Source organism: Hypanus sabinus, chromosome 4 (genome assembly GCF_030144855.1).
Source record: "Hypanus sabinus isolate sHypSab1 chromosome 4, sHypSab1.hap1, whole genome shotgun sequence".
Lineage (NCBI taxonomy): Eukaryota > Metazoa > Chordata > Chondrichthyes > Myliobatiformes > Dasyatidae > Hypanus > Hypanus sabinus.
Genome location: NC_082709.1, coordinates 17,681,749 through 17,700,942, shown reverse-complemented (window position 1 = coordinate 17,700,942; position 19,194 = coordinate 17,681,749). Strand labels below are relative to the sequence as shown.

Genomic DNA, 19,194 nt, shown 5'->3' with positions numbered 1-19,194 from the left:
GTACTAGGCAATGAGCCTGGTCAGGTGACAGATCTCTTGAAGGTTGAGGCAAGCACATTAGCAAAATATAAAAGCCATCTAGGTAAGTGCATGCATAGGAGAGGTTTAGAAGGCTAAGGGCCAAACAGAGGAAGATGGAATTCGTTCACTGGGTAATTCAGCAGGCACAGATGAGATGGGTCAAAGGCCTTATTTCCATGCTGTTTGACTCTATCGCTCCATTATAGTCCTTAAATGCCCTGTTTGATTTTAGCTTTCTAATCCCTACCAACACTTCCTTCCACTTGTCTAAATTAACTACCTTCCTTAACCTTGCATGGCTTGTCCTTCCCTTATACTGCAACAAATTGGTCTTGAATTCTATTTTAAACAACTTCCATTTGTCTAATGTGGATTTTTGCCCAAACACTCTTCCTTATTAACTCTCCCTAGGACCTGTCTGATGCCCTCAGAATTTGCCCTCCCCCAATTTAATACTTTCCTGCAAGGTTCACCCTCATTCTTATTCATAACTATCTTAAAGCTTTTGGAGTTGTAATCATTATTTCCCAAGTGTCTTCTATTGAAGATTAGTCTCCTGGCCAGGTTCACTACCCAATACAAGATCCAGGAGACCATCCTTCTACTTCTAGTTTTGCTTCAAGAAACTCTCTTGGACTGGCCTAGCAAATTGTGACCCATCTAAACCTTTTGCTATAAGCAGTTCCCAGTCTATATGGTGGATGCTGAAGTCATCCACAATGTTAACGCTGCTGTTTTTGCTCCCTTCCATAATCTGCCTGCATATCTGCTCCTCAATGTCTCTAGGCTATTTGCTGTCCATAGTATAAATCCATCAGAGTGGGGGGCACATTGCTTATTTTTGAGTTCAACCCATATAGACTTGGAAAACTTCTTTCCCTCTGAGTGTAACTGTGATACTGTCCCTGATAGGTAATGCAACCCTTCCCCGTGTCTTCTAAAACATTGAAACATTGGAACATTAAGCAGCCAGTCCTACCCTCCCTCAACCAGGTCTCTATATTTGCCAAAACATCGTTCTTCCATTTACTGATCCATGGTCTGGTCATTACCTTTACTCTTAATTCTCCTTACATTAAAATAAACACACCTCATTCCACCATTCATGCTGTTTGTACTCCTTAGCTCCTGCCCATCTTTCCTTGCAGTTTCGCTGCTTGCAATATCTAACCTAGCTTCAGACCATCTTTTGTGCAACCTGGTGCTCTGGTTTCCATCTGTGTGCTCATCTAGTTTAAACCTTCTCAGGTAGTAACAGTGAACCTCTCTGCCAGTATATGCATTCCCTTCCAGCTAAGGTGCAATCTGTCCTTCTTGTTCAGGTCACCACTGCTCCAGCAGAGGTCTCAAAAATCACCTGCATCAGTTCCTCAGTCAAGAGTTCATCTACTCTAACTTTTTATTCCCTCCCCTCACTCTCACGTGGCATTGGGAGTAATCCAGTGGGTAGTTTGGAGACAGAGACTAGTAACTGATAGGTGGAAACAGCTAAGGGGAAGTAGGGGAAGGCAAATGGAATCAAGTGGGAGTAGGAGAGGGGGAAATTGGAGATGGAGGCTGGAAGGTGTCAAGTAGAATCAGGTAAGGGATGGATGATGAGCAAATGGAACCAGACTAGAGAGGAAGGATAAGCCAGGGGAGAGAAAAACTCAGATGGATAGGTGTGGAGGTGATGGACAGATCGAAATGGGAAGGGTGAATGAAGGGAGAGGGAACCTAGGTGGGCCAGTAGAAGTAGGAAAAGGAACACAAAGAGTGCAAGCAACACACACAAAACACTGGAGGAACTCAGCAGGACAGGCAACATCTATGGAAAAGAGTACATTCGACGTTTCAGGCCGAGACCCTTCAGCAGGACTGGAGCCAAAAAGCTGAGGAGTACATGCAAAGGGTGTGAATCACTTCTCTTTCTATTCCTCCCACTTCCTACAGATCAAAAGTGTGGTTATGTTCACTCACATGTGCTCCAACACATCTGGCTTTTAATCAGCTACATGGAACAGTCCTTACCCCAAACCTACTCAGACAACCCTTCTCCAACTCATTCTCCACATTGGTGCTGCTTCCTGAACTCATGCAACCCTTGTCAATTTAATCATCTTTGCTACTATTTCCATCCAACCCTCAGATTTACTAGGACCTTTTCCTTGTCAGTATAAACTATCAATTACCAGTCCCCATCTCACCCCTCACTCTTACCTCTATTCCCTCAATCCTGATGGAGGATCATGAGCCAAAACAGTGCCTATCCCTTTGCCTCCCCAGATGCTGCCAGAACTGATGAGTTCCTCCGGAAGCTCACTTTTGCTCAAGATTTCAGTATCTGCAGTCTTTTGTGTCTCAGCAATGGAGATTGGGAGTATAGTGGCAGGCTTCACAGGGATAAAGGCAAGCTGCATGTCAACAATATAGCAGATGGAATACTATATATTTTTTAAAAGAAGTGTGATCATTCACTTTAGTAAAGATAGCTAAAAAGATAGATTGAGGAGCTCGGATTATCAAAATGATCTAACTTGCTTGTAGACATGTCACTCAGACCAACATACAGTTACAGCTAGCAATTAGAAGTGCAAAAGGTAGCTCATCAGCCTTCCTTATGAGAGGGTTTAATTACAGGAATGGAAAGTCTCATTACAGTTGTCTAGGAATCTGCGAGAGTAATCCTGGATACTTGTCTACAATCGTTGGCATCTTTGCCTGTTTGCAGATTTTCTTGCTCTGAATAAAGTGCTGCAGAAACTCTCTGGACTTGTTCCAGGGATGGCACATATTCTGTACAAGATGAGACTGAATAGATTGGAATTATATGCTTTAGAGATTAGAAGAATGAGAGATCTCATTGAAACTTACAGCTTTCTTAAGGTGCTTGACAGATTGTATGCATCGATTGAGGAGCCCTGTCTGAGAATGAGGATTAGGTTGTTTCAGAGTGAGATTTGAAGAAATCTCTTCACTCAGGAGGCATGAACTTTTACAATTTTCTATCCCAAAAGGCTGTGGAGGTTCATTCATTGCAGATTCCAGGGATTGACAGATTTTTGTTATTAAGCGAATCAAGAGGCTCTTGTGCTGGAAAATAGTGCTGAATCAGGAGATCGTTTATGATATTGATGAATAGACAGAATAGGCTTGAAGGGCTCTGTGCCATAATATTGCTCCTGCTTCTCATGCCTTTATAGTCTCCTTGACATGGATCAGAGTTTATATACAAAAGAGATCCAATCTTCCCAGGCCCTTCAGCCCTCCCGTGCAGATAGTTGCCCTTCTATTTAGTGCCAGTTTTAAATTGCACAAGCTGCATTTTAGCGCATTATTCTGCATGCAAGGCAACAAAGCATTAGTTTTAATGTTTTTGAGGCCAATGGCATGGTTTATTGCAGCAGCCACAGATCAAACTAGACACTAGAATTGATAAAAATAAGTTTAATGCATCGTCACAGAAACTCAGTTTGTGTGCACTGCATAGTTCCATTAGCATGGATGCTTTGACAACATACACAGATTTTGTTTTGTTGCTGTCACAGTACCTGATGTTGAAGTAGCTGCTAATACTTCCCATTATGGAGTTTGATATTTACACTCAGTGGCCACTGAGGGTATATACACGGTCTTCTGCCTTTGTGGGTCATCCACTTCTAGTTTTGATGTGTGTGCATTCAGAGATGCTCTGCATTCTGCACACCATATATCTGAGTTACTGTCACCTTCTTGAACCAGTCTGCTCACTCTCCTCTGACCTCTATCCTTAACAAGGCATTTTTGCTCACAGAACTGCAAACTCTCGGGACTGTTTTCAGTGAAACCTCAGGAGTTCAGCAGTTTCTGAGATGTGCAAACTATCCCATCTGGCACCAACAATCATTCCACAGTCAAAGTCACAGAAATTTCACTTCATTCGCAGTCTAATATTTGGTTGAACAACTGAAACTCTTGACCATGTCTGCATGCTTTTATGCATTGAATTTGGCTGATTAGGTACTTCCATTAATAACCAGGTGTACCTAATAAAGTGGCCACTGATTGTATATTTCAATTTTCAAATCTCAAAATAGATTACCTCCTGCAGAACATCGGTTTGCAATCTCCCATAATATTAGACCCAAGGCATATACATCGACGTGTTTGAATGAATCAAAATGGCTGGCATTGATACTATCGTCAAGAACTTCTGGGGCCATGTACCTGAGAGAGAATAAAAATGAACTGGTATTAAGTACTTAAATAAATGCACCCAATTTCTGATCATTTAAACCTTGACATACACTGAAAACCTTTCTATTTAAATTAAATCAATTTGAAAAGAGCAAAGCTTTTAAACTAAAAGTTTAAACTCTGTAAGAATAATGTGTACCAATTTCCTGAAAGATCCAGGGAAGAAAATTTCTTACATACAGCAACCTGATAAGTACAATTACAGTGCAATTTCACCATAAGTGTTGAAGGAACACTTAAAGTGTTCCATCAGAGGCCTGGGAGAAATCATCCATTCAAGTTTACAAAAAATCTTTGAACAAACTGCCAAGAAAATTAGAAAAATTTCTCTGGTTGGAGAAATAAATTAAATTTTCATTTGAAGGGAGCGTGCAAGGAAGATTTATACAACATTTCTAAAATAGGTATGATAAATTTGATCAACACAGATGCAATAAATTAGTCTGTATTTCCCCAAGATCTTTGATTTGGACCCTTATCCCCATTCTATTCAGTATTGTTAAGGGCAATGGTTTTGTTACAATGTGACACAACTCTGAGGGGCCGAAGGGTACAAAGTCACCCCCTCCTTTTTGAGAATCACAAGACCACTATTAATTCGGGTCCAGGACCCAGGAAATGAGAGAGAGAGAGAGAGAGAGAGAGAGAGAGAGAGAGAGAGAGAGAGAGAGAGAGAGAGAGAGAGATAGAGAGACACACAGAATACACAGGGTTTGGAATGTGTCCTGACCTCAGCGAAACGGAACCCCTGATAATGGCCATTGTCTCTTGGAGACGGAACTGTGTATTAAGTACTGTACTATTCATTGAAACCCCTCACGGGACAACCAGAGTGGGCTGGTTGAGAGATTGCATCATCCCAACCTGATTAACATCTGAGACCCCGTGAGAAAGGATAAAAGAGGGTCTGGGGAACAACTCCTTTAGATGCACCAGGAGAAACGTTGGAAATCCAGTGACAGCGTTTTATAGCGAACGCCGGTGAGGGCCCGTGTGCGTCCTCCCTTGCCAGGGTGGCGGGCTCATCACGGAAGAACGGTGTAGCCAAAGGAGAGACCACAAGTGAATGGCCACACCAATGAGACTCTGACGGATCGAAATCATAAAAAGAAAATAGGCAAGTTTTTCTCCCAATCTCTCTCTGTCTCCAACCATTGCAACCCAGCGGTCCCCAAAGGCTGCAGCCTGCATGAACTGAGTGAACTTTGTATTTCCATCGGACAATACATTATCCCCTAGACAATTATAGAGCTTATTTCTTATTGATTATTATTGTACCCGCACTTTTAGATTTAGTATTGATGACGTATATTATCTGTATATTTGCATTGATATTATTTTTGTGTATTTTTACTAATAAATATTGTTAAAAATAGTATCATCAGACTTCAATGGACCTCTCCATCTTTGCTGGTAAGTGACCCAGTTACGGGGTTCGTAACAGTTTTCATAGTTTATATTTGCAGGTTAAAATGTATTGCAGAATGAAATTAGTGGAAGATGGCCAGCCTGTGAACAGGAAGTTAAATGTCTAATTCTGAAGGCCATTTGAAAGTGTGCAATTACATATGAGTCAAGCCATTCGACCCAGTGGCTAATCTCACTATAACCTCAATTCAACATGCCTTTGCAAAGAGTCTTGGGTCTCCTTTATCATCTGTTCATTCTAGACACATCAGTTATTCACTGGCTCACAGAAATAATAAATTTACTCTACTGTGCAAAAGTATTAAGCACAATTAAAGCTAGGTGTCTAAGACTTTTGCACAATAACACAGTAATTTTATGTATTGCACTGCACTGCTGCCACAAAAATAACAAATTTCATGACATATGTGAGTGATGATAAATCTGATTCTGATATAGGTCTCTGTTGAGGACTGAGAGGAGGAAAGAAGGCAGGAAGAGGGGAATCATGGTTAGGAAAAGGGGAACGGAAAGGGGAGAGAGCAGGAAACTCCAGAGTCATTCTGTAATGACCAATAAGCAAATTGTTTGGAATCAAGTTATCATGCTGATATCTTAGGGCTGAGTGTGTCTACACCCACGTCACCACTCCCCACCCAATCCCTGGCAAAATTCAATGCTGTTGTGACTGTGATACTAGAGGGAATGATGCAAAAATACATCTTGCAGATAACATGTCTATTATATCAATGTTGCCACTGAAGAACTGAGCAGAGGCACAGTTTTGTAGTCTTAAATGATTTCCCAATAATGTAGAGAGTTATCAATTGCATACACATAATTAAATTATCCCTGAAGGTTTTCCAATGTTTCAGCTTCCAGTCCATCAACATGCAATTGGTCCAGAAGGTATTTCTGCAACAATGAACAAGATTCCCTTGATGTTATAATGTCTTCAAATAATTCACTCTCCCTGACCTCTTTTATACTGCCAAACAAATAGAAGCTATTCTTCCATAGCTTCTGGAAGGATCACCAGAATCCTGAAGAAATACTGAATTAATACTATCCATATACCTGTAAATAAGCTCAATTCACAGCTTATGTGGGTCAAAGACCAGGGGCTCAGGACAGACCCATATCGGGACTCAAGAGTACTTTCAATTTATTCAATAGTAAGGAATTAACAATTTCAATATTTACTACTATCTAAGTAAAACTACATAAATAAAGAAAAATCAACCATACCTCTTTGTTCCAATTCTGAGATTATGAGCAATATAATTGACATCTTTCGATGAATTGCTCCGCACAGCCAAACCCAAATCAGAAATGACACATGTTCCATTCCTCTTCACAAGAATATTTTTTGACTTGAGGTCACGATGTGCTATGGCAGGTTTACCTATTATATAAAACATGTTCTATTTTAAATGTCATCTAATTATTGATGTTTACATTCCAACTCAGTTTCACTTGGTCCATTACTGACACCTCCCTCCCCTTTCTCATTCGCTAGCTCTCCATCTCTGGAGCCAAACTGTCAACTGACATCTTTTATAAACCTACCAATTCCCATGGTTTTCTTAACTAAACCTCTTCCTCCCCCCCCCCATTTCCTTCTGCAAGGATTCCCTTCCTCCACCATTGATGTTGCCCTCACCCACATCTCCTCCATTTCCTGAACATCTGCGCTCAGCCCACCTTCTCGCTGCCTTTACAGTGATAGAGTTCCTCGTCTTTACCTACCACCCTATTAGCCTTCACACCAAACACATCATTCTCTGCAACTTCAGCCACCTCCAAAGGGATTCTGCCTCTAAACACATCTTTACCTCCCGCTCTCTCCACTTTCCGCAGGGATCACTACCTCCATCGTTTCCTTGTGCACTCATCCCTTCTCACTAACCTCCACTCATCTCTGCAAGCAGCCATATTGCTACACCTGCCATCCTTCACCTCCATTCAGGACCCAAAACAAACCTTCCAGGTGAGGCAACACTTCACCTACCAACCTGCTGGGGTTTATTGTGCACGATGCTCCTGGTGTGACTTCCTGTACATTGGTGAGATACGTCATAATTCTGGTCCTCATTCCTTTTCTGACTTATTGATCTATGGTCTCCTTTCGTGCCAAGATGAAGCCCCCCCCCCCTCAGGGTGGAGGAGCAACATTTATTTTCTGTCTGGGCAGCCTCCAACCTAATGGCATGAATATCAATTTCTCCTTTAAGTAAAAAATATTTCCCTTCCCTTTGCCTCTTCATCTATTCCCCACTCTGGCCTCTTCTCACCTGCCTATCACCTTCCCCGGGTTCCCTCCTCCTTCCCTTTCTCCTATGATCCACTTTTCTCTCCTAACAGATCTATCCTCCTTCCCCTTCCCCACCTTTATTTTTCAGGCTTCTTCCCCCTTCTTTCCCAGTCCTGAAGAAGTGTCTGAGCCCGAAACATCGAATATTTATTTACTTCTACAGATGTTGCCTGACCTGCTGAGTTTCTCCAGCATTTTGTGTGTTGCTTTGGATTTCCAGCATCTGCAGAATTACTCACGTTTATCATTTTTGCACAGTGTCGAGTGTGCTTTGGGTTGTGAAAATCCCCACACCACAACCACTTCTGGAAATTCACAAACCTATGGGCAGTGCATATCTAAATATATAATGTATGGTGATGGACAAGGTTTTCTATCCTTAGCAGTGATTTGTAACTGTAACTTAGAAAGTTTTGAAAAATATATGCAATACTGCATGTTAATTTTCTAGTTCCTAGTGAGCATGAATGCATTGTAGGCATTTTGTTTTATTTTTGCATGTGGAGGGGTGAGTTGATGTTTGTGTGTGATTTTTTTTTTGTATGTGGAAGGTGGGGGGGTGGTTGATGTTTTTCTTTGAATGAGTTCCATGGTTTTTATTGTTTCGTGGTTGTCTGTGGAGAAGATGAATTTCAGGGTTCTATTCTGCATACATACTTTGATCATAAACATTTGAATCCTTTGAAAACTACAAGATATGCTTTTCCGACCGTGGATAAACAGTGACCATTCATTAAATTCTGTCTGTGCAGCCTCAGAATCCTCCAAGAGGACCACAACCTTGTTGTAGGGTTTTGTGGTTTTCATGCCTCAATGAGAGCTATGTTGGCTGGAGATGGGTGTTGTGCTTTGGCTCTTGGGTCACTTATGCCAAACAGGTCAAAGGGTAGAGGCCAGACCAAGAGTGGTCCATCAGTACTCCAGGTTCGGGGGTTCAGCTCAGGGTCAACAACCTTGACTGGTCAAAAGACCATTGTTATCGAAATAGCAATGAAGAATCCTTCTATAGCTGTCTGTGACAGAGATGGAGGACCTTCATTGCTGCCCTAAACATTGGCAGCGTACTGGGCAGTAATTAATTAATTCTTAGAATGATTTCAGATGCCAATTAACTTTTCAGTTTGCACAGCAGCTCTAAAGCAAACTGATATATATTTTTTAGTTTGGTCCTCAATATTCAACAAAAACACTAGTAAAGGGATGACTGAAATAACTCTTGCTTAGAATCTTTCCATATTACCAATATTATTTTTCTTTTTTTCATTACACTTATTCTTGTAATTTTCTAAAAATTTAATTAACAAATAAATAAATAGATAGATAGATAAATAAGAATCTTTCCATTCAGATGAAAGTTGATGTTAATCCATTCAGCCCAATCAGATTGAGACAAATGCTGCCAACTTTCACAAGGGATGAGAATTTTCATTTTGTTCACATCTCTTTCTGGTTTATTATTTATTAATATACACAAACGACTCAGTCGATCCCTTCATTCTGAGTAATAATTGGTAGTTATTCCACTAGGTAAAATCCAGTCATAATTTGCAGCAATAAAATAAGAATAATGCTCATTCAAATCATTGTTCAGCTTTAAGTCAAAATTGCTTTACCATGTGTCCCAGTTATTTCCATATGAAGATGTGCTAGTCCACTTGCTATAGAGAGGGCAAGTTTCATCACACTGTCTGCAGCAACGGTGAACTTGTTTAAGTAATCAAACAGAGAACCGTGCTCATGGTAGTCTAACACAATCCAAAGTTCAGTACGTAGGCCAGTATCTGAAAAGAAAACAAGAACAATTTTAAAAAAGATCCTTATAGATACTTATCAATGAATGGAATTTGCAGATCTCACACTTGTTTTGTGACAAGTTAATACTACTGTGCAACATTAAACAGTTTTACTCGTATCACTGTGGCAATCAAAGCTTAACGCATCGTAACACAAAGAGAACACATCGTACTCTGAAAATGGTAATGAAATATAATGTAAACATATGTTTCTGAAAAATAGACTTCTTCTTGAATAAAAGGTGCAATATCCTACATCACAATAGTAGTTAAGTTCAATTTCAATAACTCCTAGAGGACCACAACCTTGCCGCAGGGTTTGGAGGCTTGCGTGCCTCATTGACCCAGAGAGCTACATTGGTTGGAATCAGAGCTTTATGATTTGGCTCTTGTAGGGTCACCCATGCCAAACAGGTCAAAGGGTAGAGGCCAGACTGAGAGTGGTCTGAATCTCCACCTGGAATTTGCATGAAATGACAGTGGTAAAAACTGAGCTATTGACATGATGAAAGATGCCCTGAATACCATCAGAGATGGAGGACCATCACTGCTGCCCCAAACGCCAGTGGCGTAACGGGCAGTAGTTAGCTCAGTTTCAACTAAGTAAGCTAGGACTTCCCATTGAATTTACTTCAATGGCTGGTAATTCAGTTACATGTTTAAATAGCGGAATTATAGGTTCTTACACCTGTTATAATTACATTCCGAGAGTTGGTATCTCACCTGAAACAGGCAGGTTTTCACATGCTGTGGGAATTGTATAAAACAATCTTCAAACCAACAACCATTTCGAGGTGCAAACACCAAATAATGATGTGAAATAAAAGGAAAAAAATGTGAATTGCAAAAGTAAAATGTGTGTTTCTAAAAATGAAGTTAAATATTCATGCGCATGCAAATGCAATTAAAATATTTAGACTATCATTCCACTTGCTGCTACACGGTTTGCTATCCACCAATCTCTGTAAAAACAAAATAATGGGCCATGAGAATAAACCTGACCTAAGGGAAGAATTATTCTGGCTCTCAATTTGATTTCACTTGATTTTCATTATTGGGATTCAGAGTCTGACAGATACGCAGCTGGTTCTGAGCAGTGGTTCCCATCACCATCGAGAGGTGGGTCAGACTAAGGATGCTTGAGGAGATCAGTATCCAGGCTAGTAAAGGACAAAGGATTCTATAGGTAGATACACTCCAAGGAACATGGAAATAAGGCAGTCCCTACATCAAGAATGTGCTTACAGTCAAAAGAACCTTCAGTCACTAAATTCTCAAATTCTCAAATATACAGCACAAATAACAACAAAACTTATATGCTTCCTAACATCTGTGTTCTTCAGAAGTTGTAACTCTTGAAGCGACTCTGTACTATACACCTCAAGGGACCTGCACAGCCCTGAACAGCTCACCCAGCTTAAATTACACTAACGGAGAAAAATCTGTAGCAAAACAGCCAGGGTTGAGATTACACATCCCCACTGCTTGCTCTGTTGCTCTTCTGTCTTTCTTTTAAGCTGGTGTGCATGACAAAGTTATAGCATCATGCATTTTAAACCAGCAGGTCAAACGAGTTACCGCCTTGGAAGCCACACGTACAAAGTGCTGGAGGAACTCAGCAGGTCAGGCAGCATCTGTGGAATTAAATAAACAGTCGATGTTTCAGGTCAAGGCCCTTCTTCGGGACTGAGGAATAAGGTCGAAGACACCAGAATAAAAAGGTGGGGGGGAGGGGAATGATGCTAGCTGCAATATGATAGCCATGTGGGTGGAAAAGTTCAAGGACTGGAGAAGGAGGAATCTGATTGGAGAGGAAAGCGGACCACAAGAGAAAGGGAAGAAAGAGAGGAAGTAATAGGCAGGTGAGAAGAGGTAAAAGGTCAGAGTGGGGAATAGAGGAAGAGGAAGGGGGGAAAATTTAGTCATGTTTACTAAGAGAAATTGATATTCATGCCATCAGGTTGGAGACTACCCAGACAGAATAGAAGACGTTGCTCCTCCACCCTGAGAACAGCACAATAAGAGGCCATGGACCAACATGTTGGAACGAGAATGGGAATTGGCGTTAAAACGCTTAGCAACCGGGAAGTCCCTCTTGTGACGGATGGAGCAGAGGTACTCGATGATTGTGTCCCCCAATTTACTTTAGTTTTCACCAATGTAGAGGAAGGTGCACAAGGAGCAGCAGACACAATAGACAACCACAGGTTTGGAGGTGAAGTGTTGCCTCGTCTGGAAGGTCTGTTTGGGGCCCTGAATTGAAGTGAGGAAGGAGGTATAAGGGCAGGTATAGCAATTTGGCTATGGTGGAAGTCCTTCTTTTTCTACATCACTTTGTGTCAAAAAAGAAACAATATTTTTATGCTATGTGAATCATTGATCTGATGCATATTTTTTACAATTAGTATGATAAATGACATAACTATCTAATCTGTTTACTCATCTGGACATTAGCTTTATTTTAAAATACCTTACTTTTAATAAATATATTACCTTTATTGTCAGCAGCAATGAAACCAAGGATATTTTCATGTCGGAGCGAGGTGGTTTGGTAGATTTCAGTCTCTCTGAACCATGACTTTTCATCACTCGTGAAGAAAATTTTAACTGCTACATCTTCCTCGTTCCATTTGCCGTGCCAAACCACACCAAATCGCCCTTTTCCAACAATTTCACAAAGAATTATCGCCCTAGATATCGTCCTTTGAAAAAGTAGAGGACAACCTAACAAGGAAGTACAACAAATTTAATTTTCAATTTAACTTTTACAGCTTTGACTTTCATAACACCCCACACAAAAATGTTGAATTTGATTTCTTCAGAGCAGATTTCTCAAATTTATAATACTTTAAGATGTTTTCATTTCGCCCAGAGGATCCATTGCAAATAATGGAAAATAAGTATTTACAAAAGTAGAGATTACAGAAATAGTTCCTGCATATTGAACAGGTCACATCAGCATTTGGGAGAATATATTCATATATATTCATATTCTCATGTGAATATGAGAAACAAAAGAAAAAACAAATCTTTTCAAGCCATAAAATTAGTGTTAAAAGCAGAAATGCATCAAGTTCAGTTTGAATTCAGTATTACTCAGCTCATCATACTAATGCTTAACTAATTAATTTACTTGAACTTTGAAAAGTGTTTTTTGTTAACCTTTGGAAATTTTGTTCTATAGGTGGTGGGATGGAGATATGTCTCTACCAAAGGTGGAAAATGCTCCTTCCTTCCATTAGCCCCTAAGTCTCCCTTGGGCAAGGTGTAGCACCTGCTTAGTCCCCCAGATTAGGGTCACATGAAATCATGGGAGCAGGTGGTGGGTGGCCGTATGAGCAGCTGGTGCACATCACAAATCCTGGTTGTGCAACCACTGCCGCCAGGCAGACAATCTCTGAAAAGTGAACTGATATTGGCTGGGGTCATCCATCTTGTGAACAACACTGCCCAGAAGAAGGCAATGGCAATGTAGAAAAACAGACTATGATTGCCCACGTCATACAACACGGCACACGACGATGAAGATGAAGAATTTTTTTCTGGACATTCTCGGCATTCCATATTACAGGCCATATAAAGAAAATGTGTGCTAATAGTAGGCTAGTTCTTGCACCTTCACAGTTATGTAGCCTATACCATAACATTTTAGCTTTTTCAACTTTAATTGGAATAATTGGAATCCTATTGATTTACGCACACTTGGTGCAGAACAATCAAGATAATATCAGAATAAAAAATCAGATTGTGAGTTAGATAGCATGAAAAACAAGTTTTATGAAGTTTTCTGTGAGATTTTAAGGCATAGGGAGAGAAGTCTCGTACTCTCAGTCACTTCACGTCACCGAAAATGACATAAGCACCGGCCTGATGAGGCGAAAAGGCTTGGGACTGACTTTAATTTTAACTTTAACATTTAGAGTGTGTGATGTGTGTATTAGAGAATTGAATGAACTCATTCTGAAAAGCTATACAATAAAAATTAGTTCAATGAAAAATGTTAAACAATGTTGGATGAGTTTCATGCAGAATGGTTCATAACATATAAAACAGACACTTCTCATTACTAAAATTTAAATAAAATTCACTCTATAGTGATAAGCTTTGAATGTTATTATACTCAAACTGTTCAAGATATTTTCTAGGCTAGATACCTTTTTTTAAAAACAATGGGAGGATCTAGACACTCAATCCCTTGTGGCAGTTCTGATAATCAATCAGATCCTGGTTCTGTCAATTGCAATACCCAAAGCTAGGAAATATGGACTCAGTGGCCACTTTACTAATACTACTTTGCCTAATAAAGTGGCCACTGACTGTACGTTCATGATCTTCTGCTGTTGTAGCCCATCCACTTCAAGTTTCGATGTGTTGTGTATTCAGAGATGCTCTCCTGCACGCCACTGTTGTAACATACAGTTAGTTACTGTCACCTTCCTGCCAACTTGAACAAGTCTGGCCATTCTCCTCTGACCTCTCTCATTAACAAGGCGTTTGTACCCACAGGACTGCCACTCACTGAATGTCTGTTTGGGTTTCTTTTTTGCACCATTCTCTGTAAACTCTGGAGACTGCTACACATAGATATAGAAGGAGGTCAGCAGTTTCTGAAACATTCAAACCACCTTGTCTGGTACTTGACCTGTGCCAAGCTGTACACAGGCACGATTACAGAGAGAGCAGAGAAGTGTACAAAAGCACACATCCTCAGCTGCACCTGCGTTGATCGTCACTGAGGAGTAGATGTAGTTGCCAATCCACACTGAGAGTAGTATCCTGATGAGGAAGTCAAGAACTCATTGCAGAGGGAGGTACAGACACTCAGGCTTTGAAGCTTACTAATTGGCATTGAGGGGATAGTGATGTTGAACAGTAACTATACTTGATAAACGGCAGCCGTACTGTAGTTGCCGGTACTGCTCTTGTTCAAAAGGTCCAAAGTCAAGTGGAGAGCCAGTGAGCTCTAGACCTGCCGTGGCAAAAGGCTAATTACAGCAGGTCCAGGTCCTTGCTTAGGCAGGAGATAATTCAACCTCTCAAAGCACTTCATCACAGTAGATGGGAGTGTTTCCGGGCAACGGTCATTGATGCAGCTCGCCTTGCTCTTCTTGGGCATATATTGATGCCTGTTTGAATCAGGTGGGCACCCTAACTGGGCCAGTAAGGGATTGAAGATATGCCTGAACACTCCAGTCAGCTGGGCAGCTCAGGTTTTCCATCCTCCTCCAGCTACATCATCAGGGCCTGATGTCTTACGAGTGCTCACCTTCTTGAAGGATGTTCTGATGTCGGCCTCCAAGACAGAGATCACAGGATCACCACATACTGTTGGGATTCATTCTCCTTTTCAAGGTGTGCATGAAAGTTAAGAAAATTGAGGAGTGAAGCTTTGGAGGAAGTAATGGTATGCAAATGCCGGGTAAGTGAATACTGTAATCTCAGGCGCAGATAAAATTATGTCAGACCTACAAATAAACTTGCCTTTCAGGAAATTTGCCCGTTGGTCTCATTCAGCAGTTGAGCTGCTTCAGTATGACTAACACATTTGTGATTGGGTGTGTAATTGAGCATTCCGATAAACCTTTTGGATAAATAGGTTGTCATATAAGAGTTGGACTCCCCAGGATACAGCAAGTTAATCTAAGTCATCTGCCTGAGACTGATCTGAAGATTAATATAGCAGCATGATGTTACACAATGCTTTGCAGTATTAGTGACCCAGGTTCACTTCTTGTTGCTGGCTGTAAGGAGTTTGTACGCTCTCCCCATGACTGCAAGTGCTCCAGTTTCCTCCCACAATCCAAAGGTGCTCCAGTGGGTGGGTTAATTGGTCATTGTAAATTGTCCTGTGATTAGCCCAGTGTTAAGCTGTTGGGTGTAGCTTGGAGGGTCTCATGGGTCTACACTGCACTGTAATTCAATAATAACTTGAGTAAAGTAGAGGCTCCGAGTTAGGAGGAAGGAATCTTTCAACAGAACATCACAAGACACCAAAACTGTCAATGGGAGAGGCTCAGTGTAACAGGAATTAGAGAAGGAGTAATAGAGACATGTAGAGAGATGGGTGATGGGCAAGGTTTTAAATTAATATTTCTCATCTGTACTTCCAGTGGAGAAGGTCATGGGAGCCTGAAAGTTTGTACTGGAACATATCCACATTGCAAAACAGGAGGTGTTGGCAGCTGTAAGCAGACTAGGTTGGGGATAAATCTCCAGGGCCTGACCAAGTGTGTCCTGGGACATCGTGGGAAAGGAAGTAAGAATTTGCTGGGACACTTGCATCATCATTAGCCACGGGTCAGGTACTAGAAGTCTGGAAGATGGCTAATGTTGTGCCTGCAGGGACAAGTCTGGGAATATCAATAAAGGGAAAGAAAAGATTCTGAGATACTGCCTGCATTTGGAAAAGCAAGGAATCATTAGAGATAGTCAGCATGGCTTTATCTGTGGGAAATTATTCCGACAAATTGGATTGAGTTTTTTTGAAGAGGAGATTAAGAGGATCAACAAGAGCAGGGTAGTGGATAACATGTATATTGACTTCAGCAAGCTCTTTAACAAGGTCCAACATGGTCTGCGCTGTATCCCTAAATAAATAAAAAATATATAGCACATCAGGTTGATCAGTTTTTTCCAGAACAAAACACATACACTGGCACATTCTTCAAATGATAGGTTAATCTGGCTGATTAGATCTCATGGGATCCAGGTTAAGCTAGCCAACTGGATCCAAAATTGATGTGGTAGAAGGAGTCAGAACATGATAGTGGTGGGTTGATTTCCAAATTATACCCCACAATAGGAGTACAGTGTAAAAAAATCTTACTGTCTCTCTGGAGTACCTAGACAACAGTAAAACATACATCAGGCTGCTGTGTATTGATTACAGTTCAGTGTTCAATACCATCATACCCTCAGTACAAAACAAAAAGCTTCAAAACCTCAGCCTTTGTACCACCTTTCACAATGGGATTCTTGACTTCCTCGTCAGAAGGCCACAATCAGAATGGATTTTTGATAACATCTTCTGCTCGCTGACAATCAACACAGGCACACCGCAAAGATGTGTGCTTAGCCCACTGCTCTACTCTCATGACTGTTTGGCTAGACAGAGCTCAAATACCACCTATAAATTTACTTATGACACAAGTGTTGTCGGCAGAATTTTAGATGGTGATCAGGAGGAGTACAAAGTGAGATAGGTCGGCTGGTTGAGTGGTGTGGCAACAACTACCTTGCACTCATCGTCACCATGATTTGATTGTGGACTTCAGGAAGGGCAAGTCGGGAGAACACACACCAGTTCTCATCGAGGGGTTAGGGGTGGAAAGGGTGAGTGGCTTTGAATTCTTGGATGTCAAAATCTCAGAAGATATACTTTGGGCCCAACACATTAATGCAGTCTCCAAGAAGGCATGGCACTCTACTTCATTAGGCGCTTGAGGTGCTACCAAAGACTCTTGCAGGTCTCTACAATGTATGAAGGAGAGCATTCTGACCATCTGCATCACAAGCCTGATGGAACCTCCAATCCACAGCTCCATCATGGGCACAAACTATCCCGCCATCAAGGACATCTTCAAGAGGCAGCGACCCAGGAAGGTGACATTCATCATTAAAGACCTTTATTATCCAGGACATATCCTCTTATTGGAGGAGGTACAGGAGCCTGAAGACCTACACTGAACATTTTAGGAACAGGTTCTTCCCTCTGCAGTCAGATTTCTGAACTGTTCATGAACATGACCTGACTATCTTTTTGTACTATTCATTTAATTTTGTAATATAATAACTTTTATGTCTTACACTGAACTGCTGCCCCAAAACAACAAATTTCACAGCATGCAGTATCTCAACGATAGTGGACCTGAATCTGATTCTGTGACTGGAGCTGTGCCACAGGGATATACATTAGCAACTTGGATGAAAATGTACAGTACTACGCAAAAGTCCTAGGCACCGTAGCTATTTGTCAACATGGAACAGAGAGAGAGTTTGTAAATCTGGCAGGAGCAAGAAATGTTGGGAATGATGAGAGTTGAGTGCCCAGGGAGGGGTGTGAAACAGGTGGCAGAGAAGGGTTGCCAGCAGGGGGATATAGTCAGAGTGCAGACACACCCATCTCTGAGTCACAAAGCACCATAATTCGATTCCAGACAATTGGTTTATTGATCATTACAGAAGGCCTCTCTGGTGCTTACCCACTCCCAACCCCCAACCCCATTTAACCTTTTCCCAACCATTATTCCCCTCCCCCTGCCCACTTTCCACTCTCAGTCCACAATAGAGACCCGTATAGAATAAGGTTTATCATTGCTCACATATGTTGTGAACTTTTTTCTGTGGCAGCTGTACAGTACAATACATAAATTTACCGCAGTACTATGCAAACGTCTAAGGCTCCCTACCTACAATATGTTCTTAAGACTTTTGCACAGTACAATTGAGTAAATTTATTTTTCCTGTGGGCCAGTAGACAATTGATATGTCTAGAATGAACAGACGATAAAGGAGGCTCAAGACTCTTTGCAAAGGAATATTGAATTGAGGTTGCAGTGAGATTAGCCATTGGAGTAGGCCCAAAATGTCGAATGATTTGATTGTACTGTGCAAAAGTCTTAGGCCTCCTAGTACTGCTCAAGACTTTTGCACAGTACTGTGGTTGACATGGTTAGTAAGTTGGCAGATGGCAGAAAACATGGTGGACTGCGTAGGAGACCAACTAAAATGAACTGCCAAAGTAGGACAAGGAGTTGCAGCTGGAATTTAACTCAGTCAAATGTGAGGTGTTGCTCTTTGCTTAATGTAGAAGGGAACGAAGAGAAATTGGAAGAAGCAAACTAAAAATGAACAAGAAAAAATCTGCAGATGCTGGAAATCCAAGCAACACACACAAAATGCTGGAGGAACTTGTCAGGCCAGGCAGCATCTATGGAAAATGAATAAAAAGTCAATGTTTTGGGCCAAAACCCTTCACCAGGACTAGAAAAAAAGAGATTAAAAGTCAAGTGATAGTAGGTGGTAGGTGAAACTGGGAGGGGGGGAGGGGTGAAGTAAAGAGCTGGGAAGTCGATTGCTGTAAAAGATAAAGGGCTGGAGAAGCAGGAATCTGATAGGAGAGGAGAGTGGACAATAGGACAAAGGGAAGCAGTGGGGACCCAGGGGTAAGTACATTTGTCACCCAATTCTGATATGGGTCTCTATTGTGGACTGAGGGACTGAAAGTGGGTAAGGGGCAGGGAGAGGGGAATTACAGTTGGGAAAAGGGGAAGGGGGGAACGGGAAGCACCAGAGGCATTAGCAATAAACCAATAGTTTGGAATCAAATGACCATGCCCAGTGCATCAGGGATGGGTCTGTCTGCACCTGTGCCACCCCTGGCTCTCCTTGCCAGCCACCTTTCCCACACCCCTCCCATGGCTCGCCAACCTCACTATTCCCAGC

The 19,194-nt window shown here is 41.4% G+C and overlaps 1 protein-coding gene across 1 annotated transcript in view; it reads right to left on the bottom strand.

Annotated features, from left to right (window-relative positions):
• The window catches only part of LOC132392427 (TGF-beta receptor type-1-like), an 86,267-nt gene that overhangs the window by 21,996 nt on the left and 45,077 nt on the right, over positions 1-19,194 (bottom strand). Inside the window, exons 4-7 of the mRNA XM_059966252.1 lie at positions 12,244-12,474; positions 9,571-9,738; positions 6,892-7,048; positions 4,082-4,206 (exon numbers count right to left, since the gene is read on the bottom strand). Of these exons, the coding sequence (XP_059822235.1) occupies positions 4,082-4,206; positions 6,892-7,048; positions 9,571-9,738; positions 12,244-12,474 (681 nt within the window). The remainder of the gene's footprint in view (positions 1-4,081; positions 4,207-6,891; positions 7,049-9,570; positions 9,739-12,243; positions 12,475-19,194) is intronic.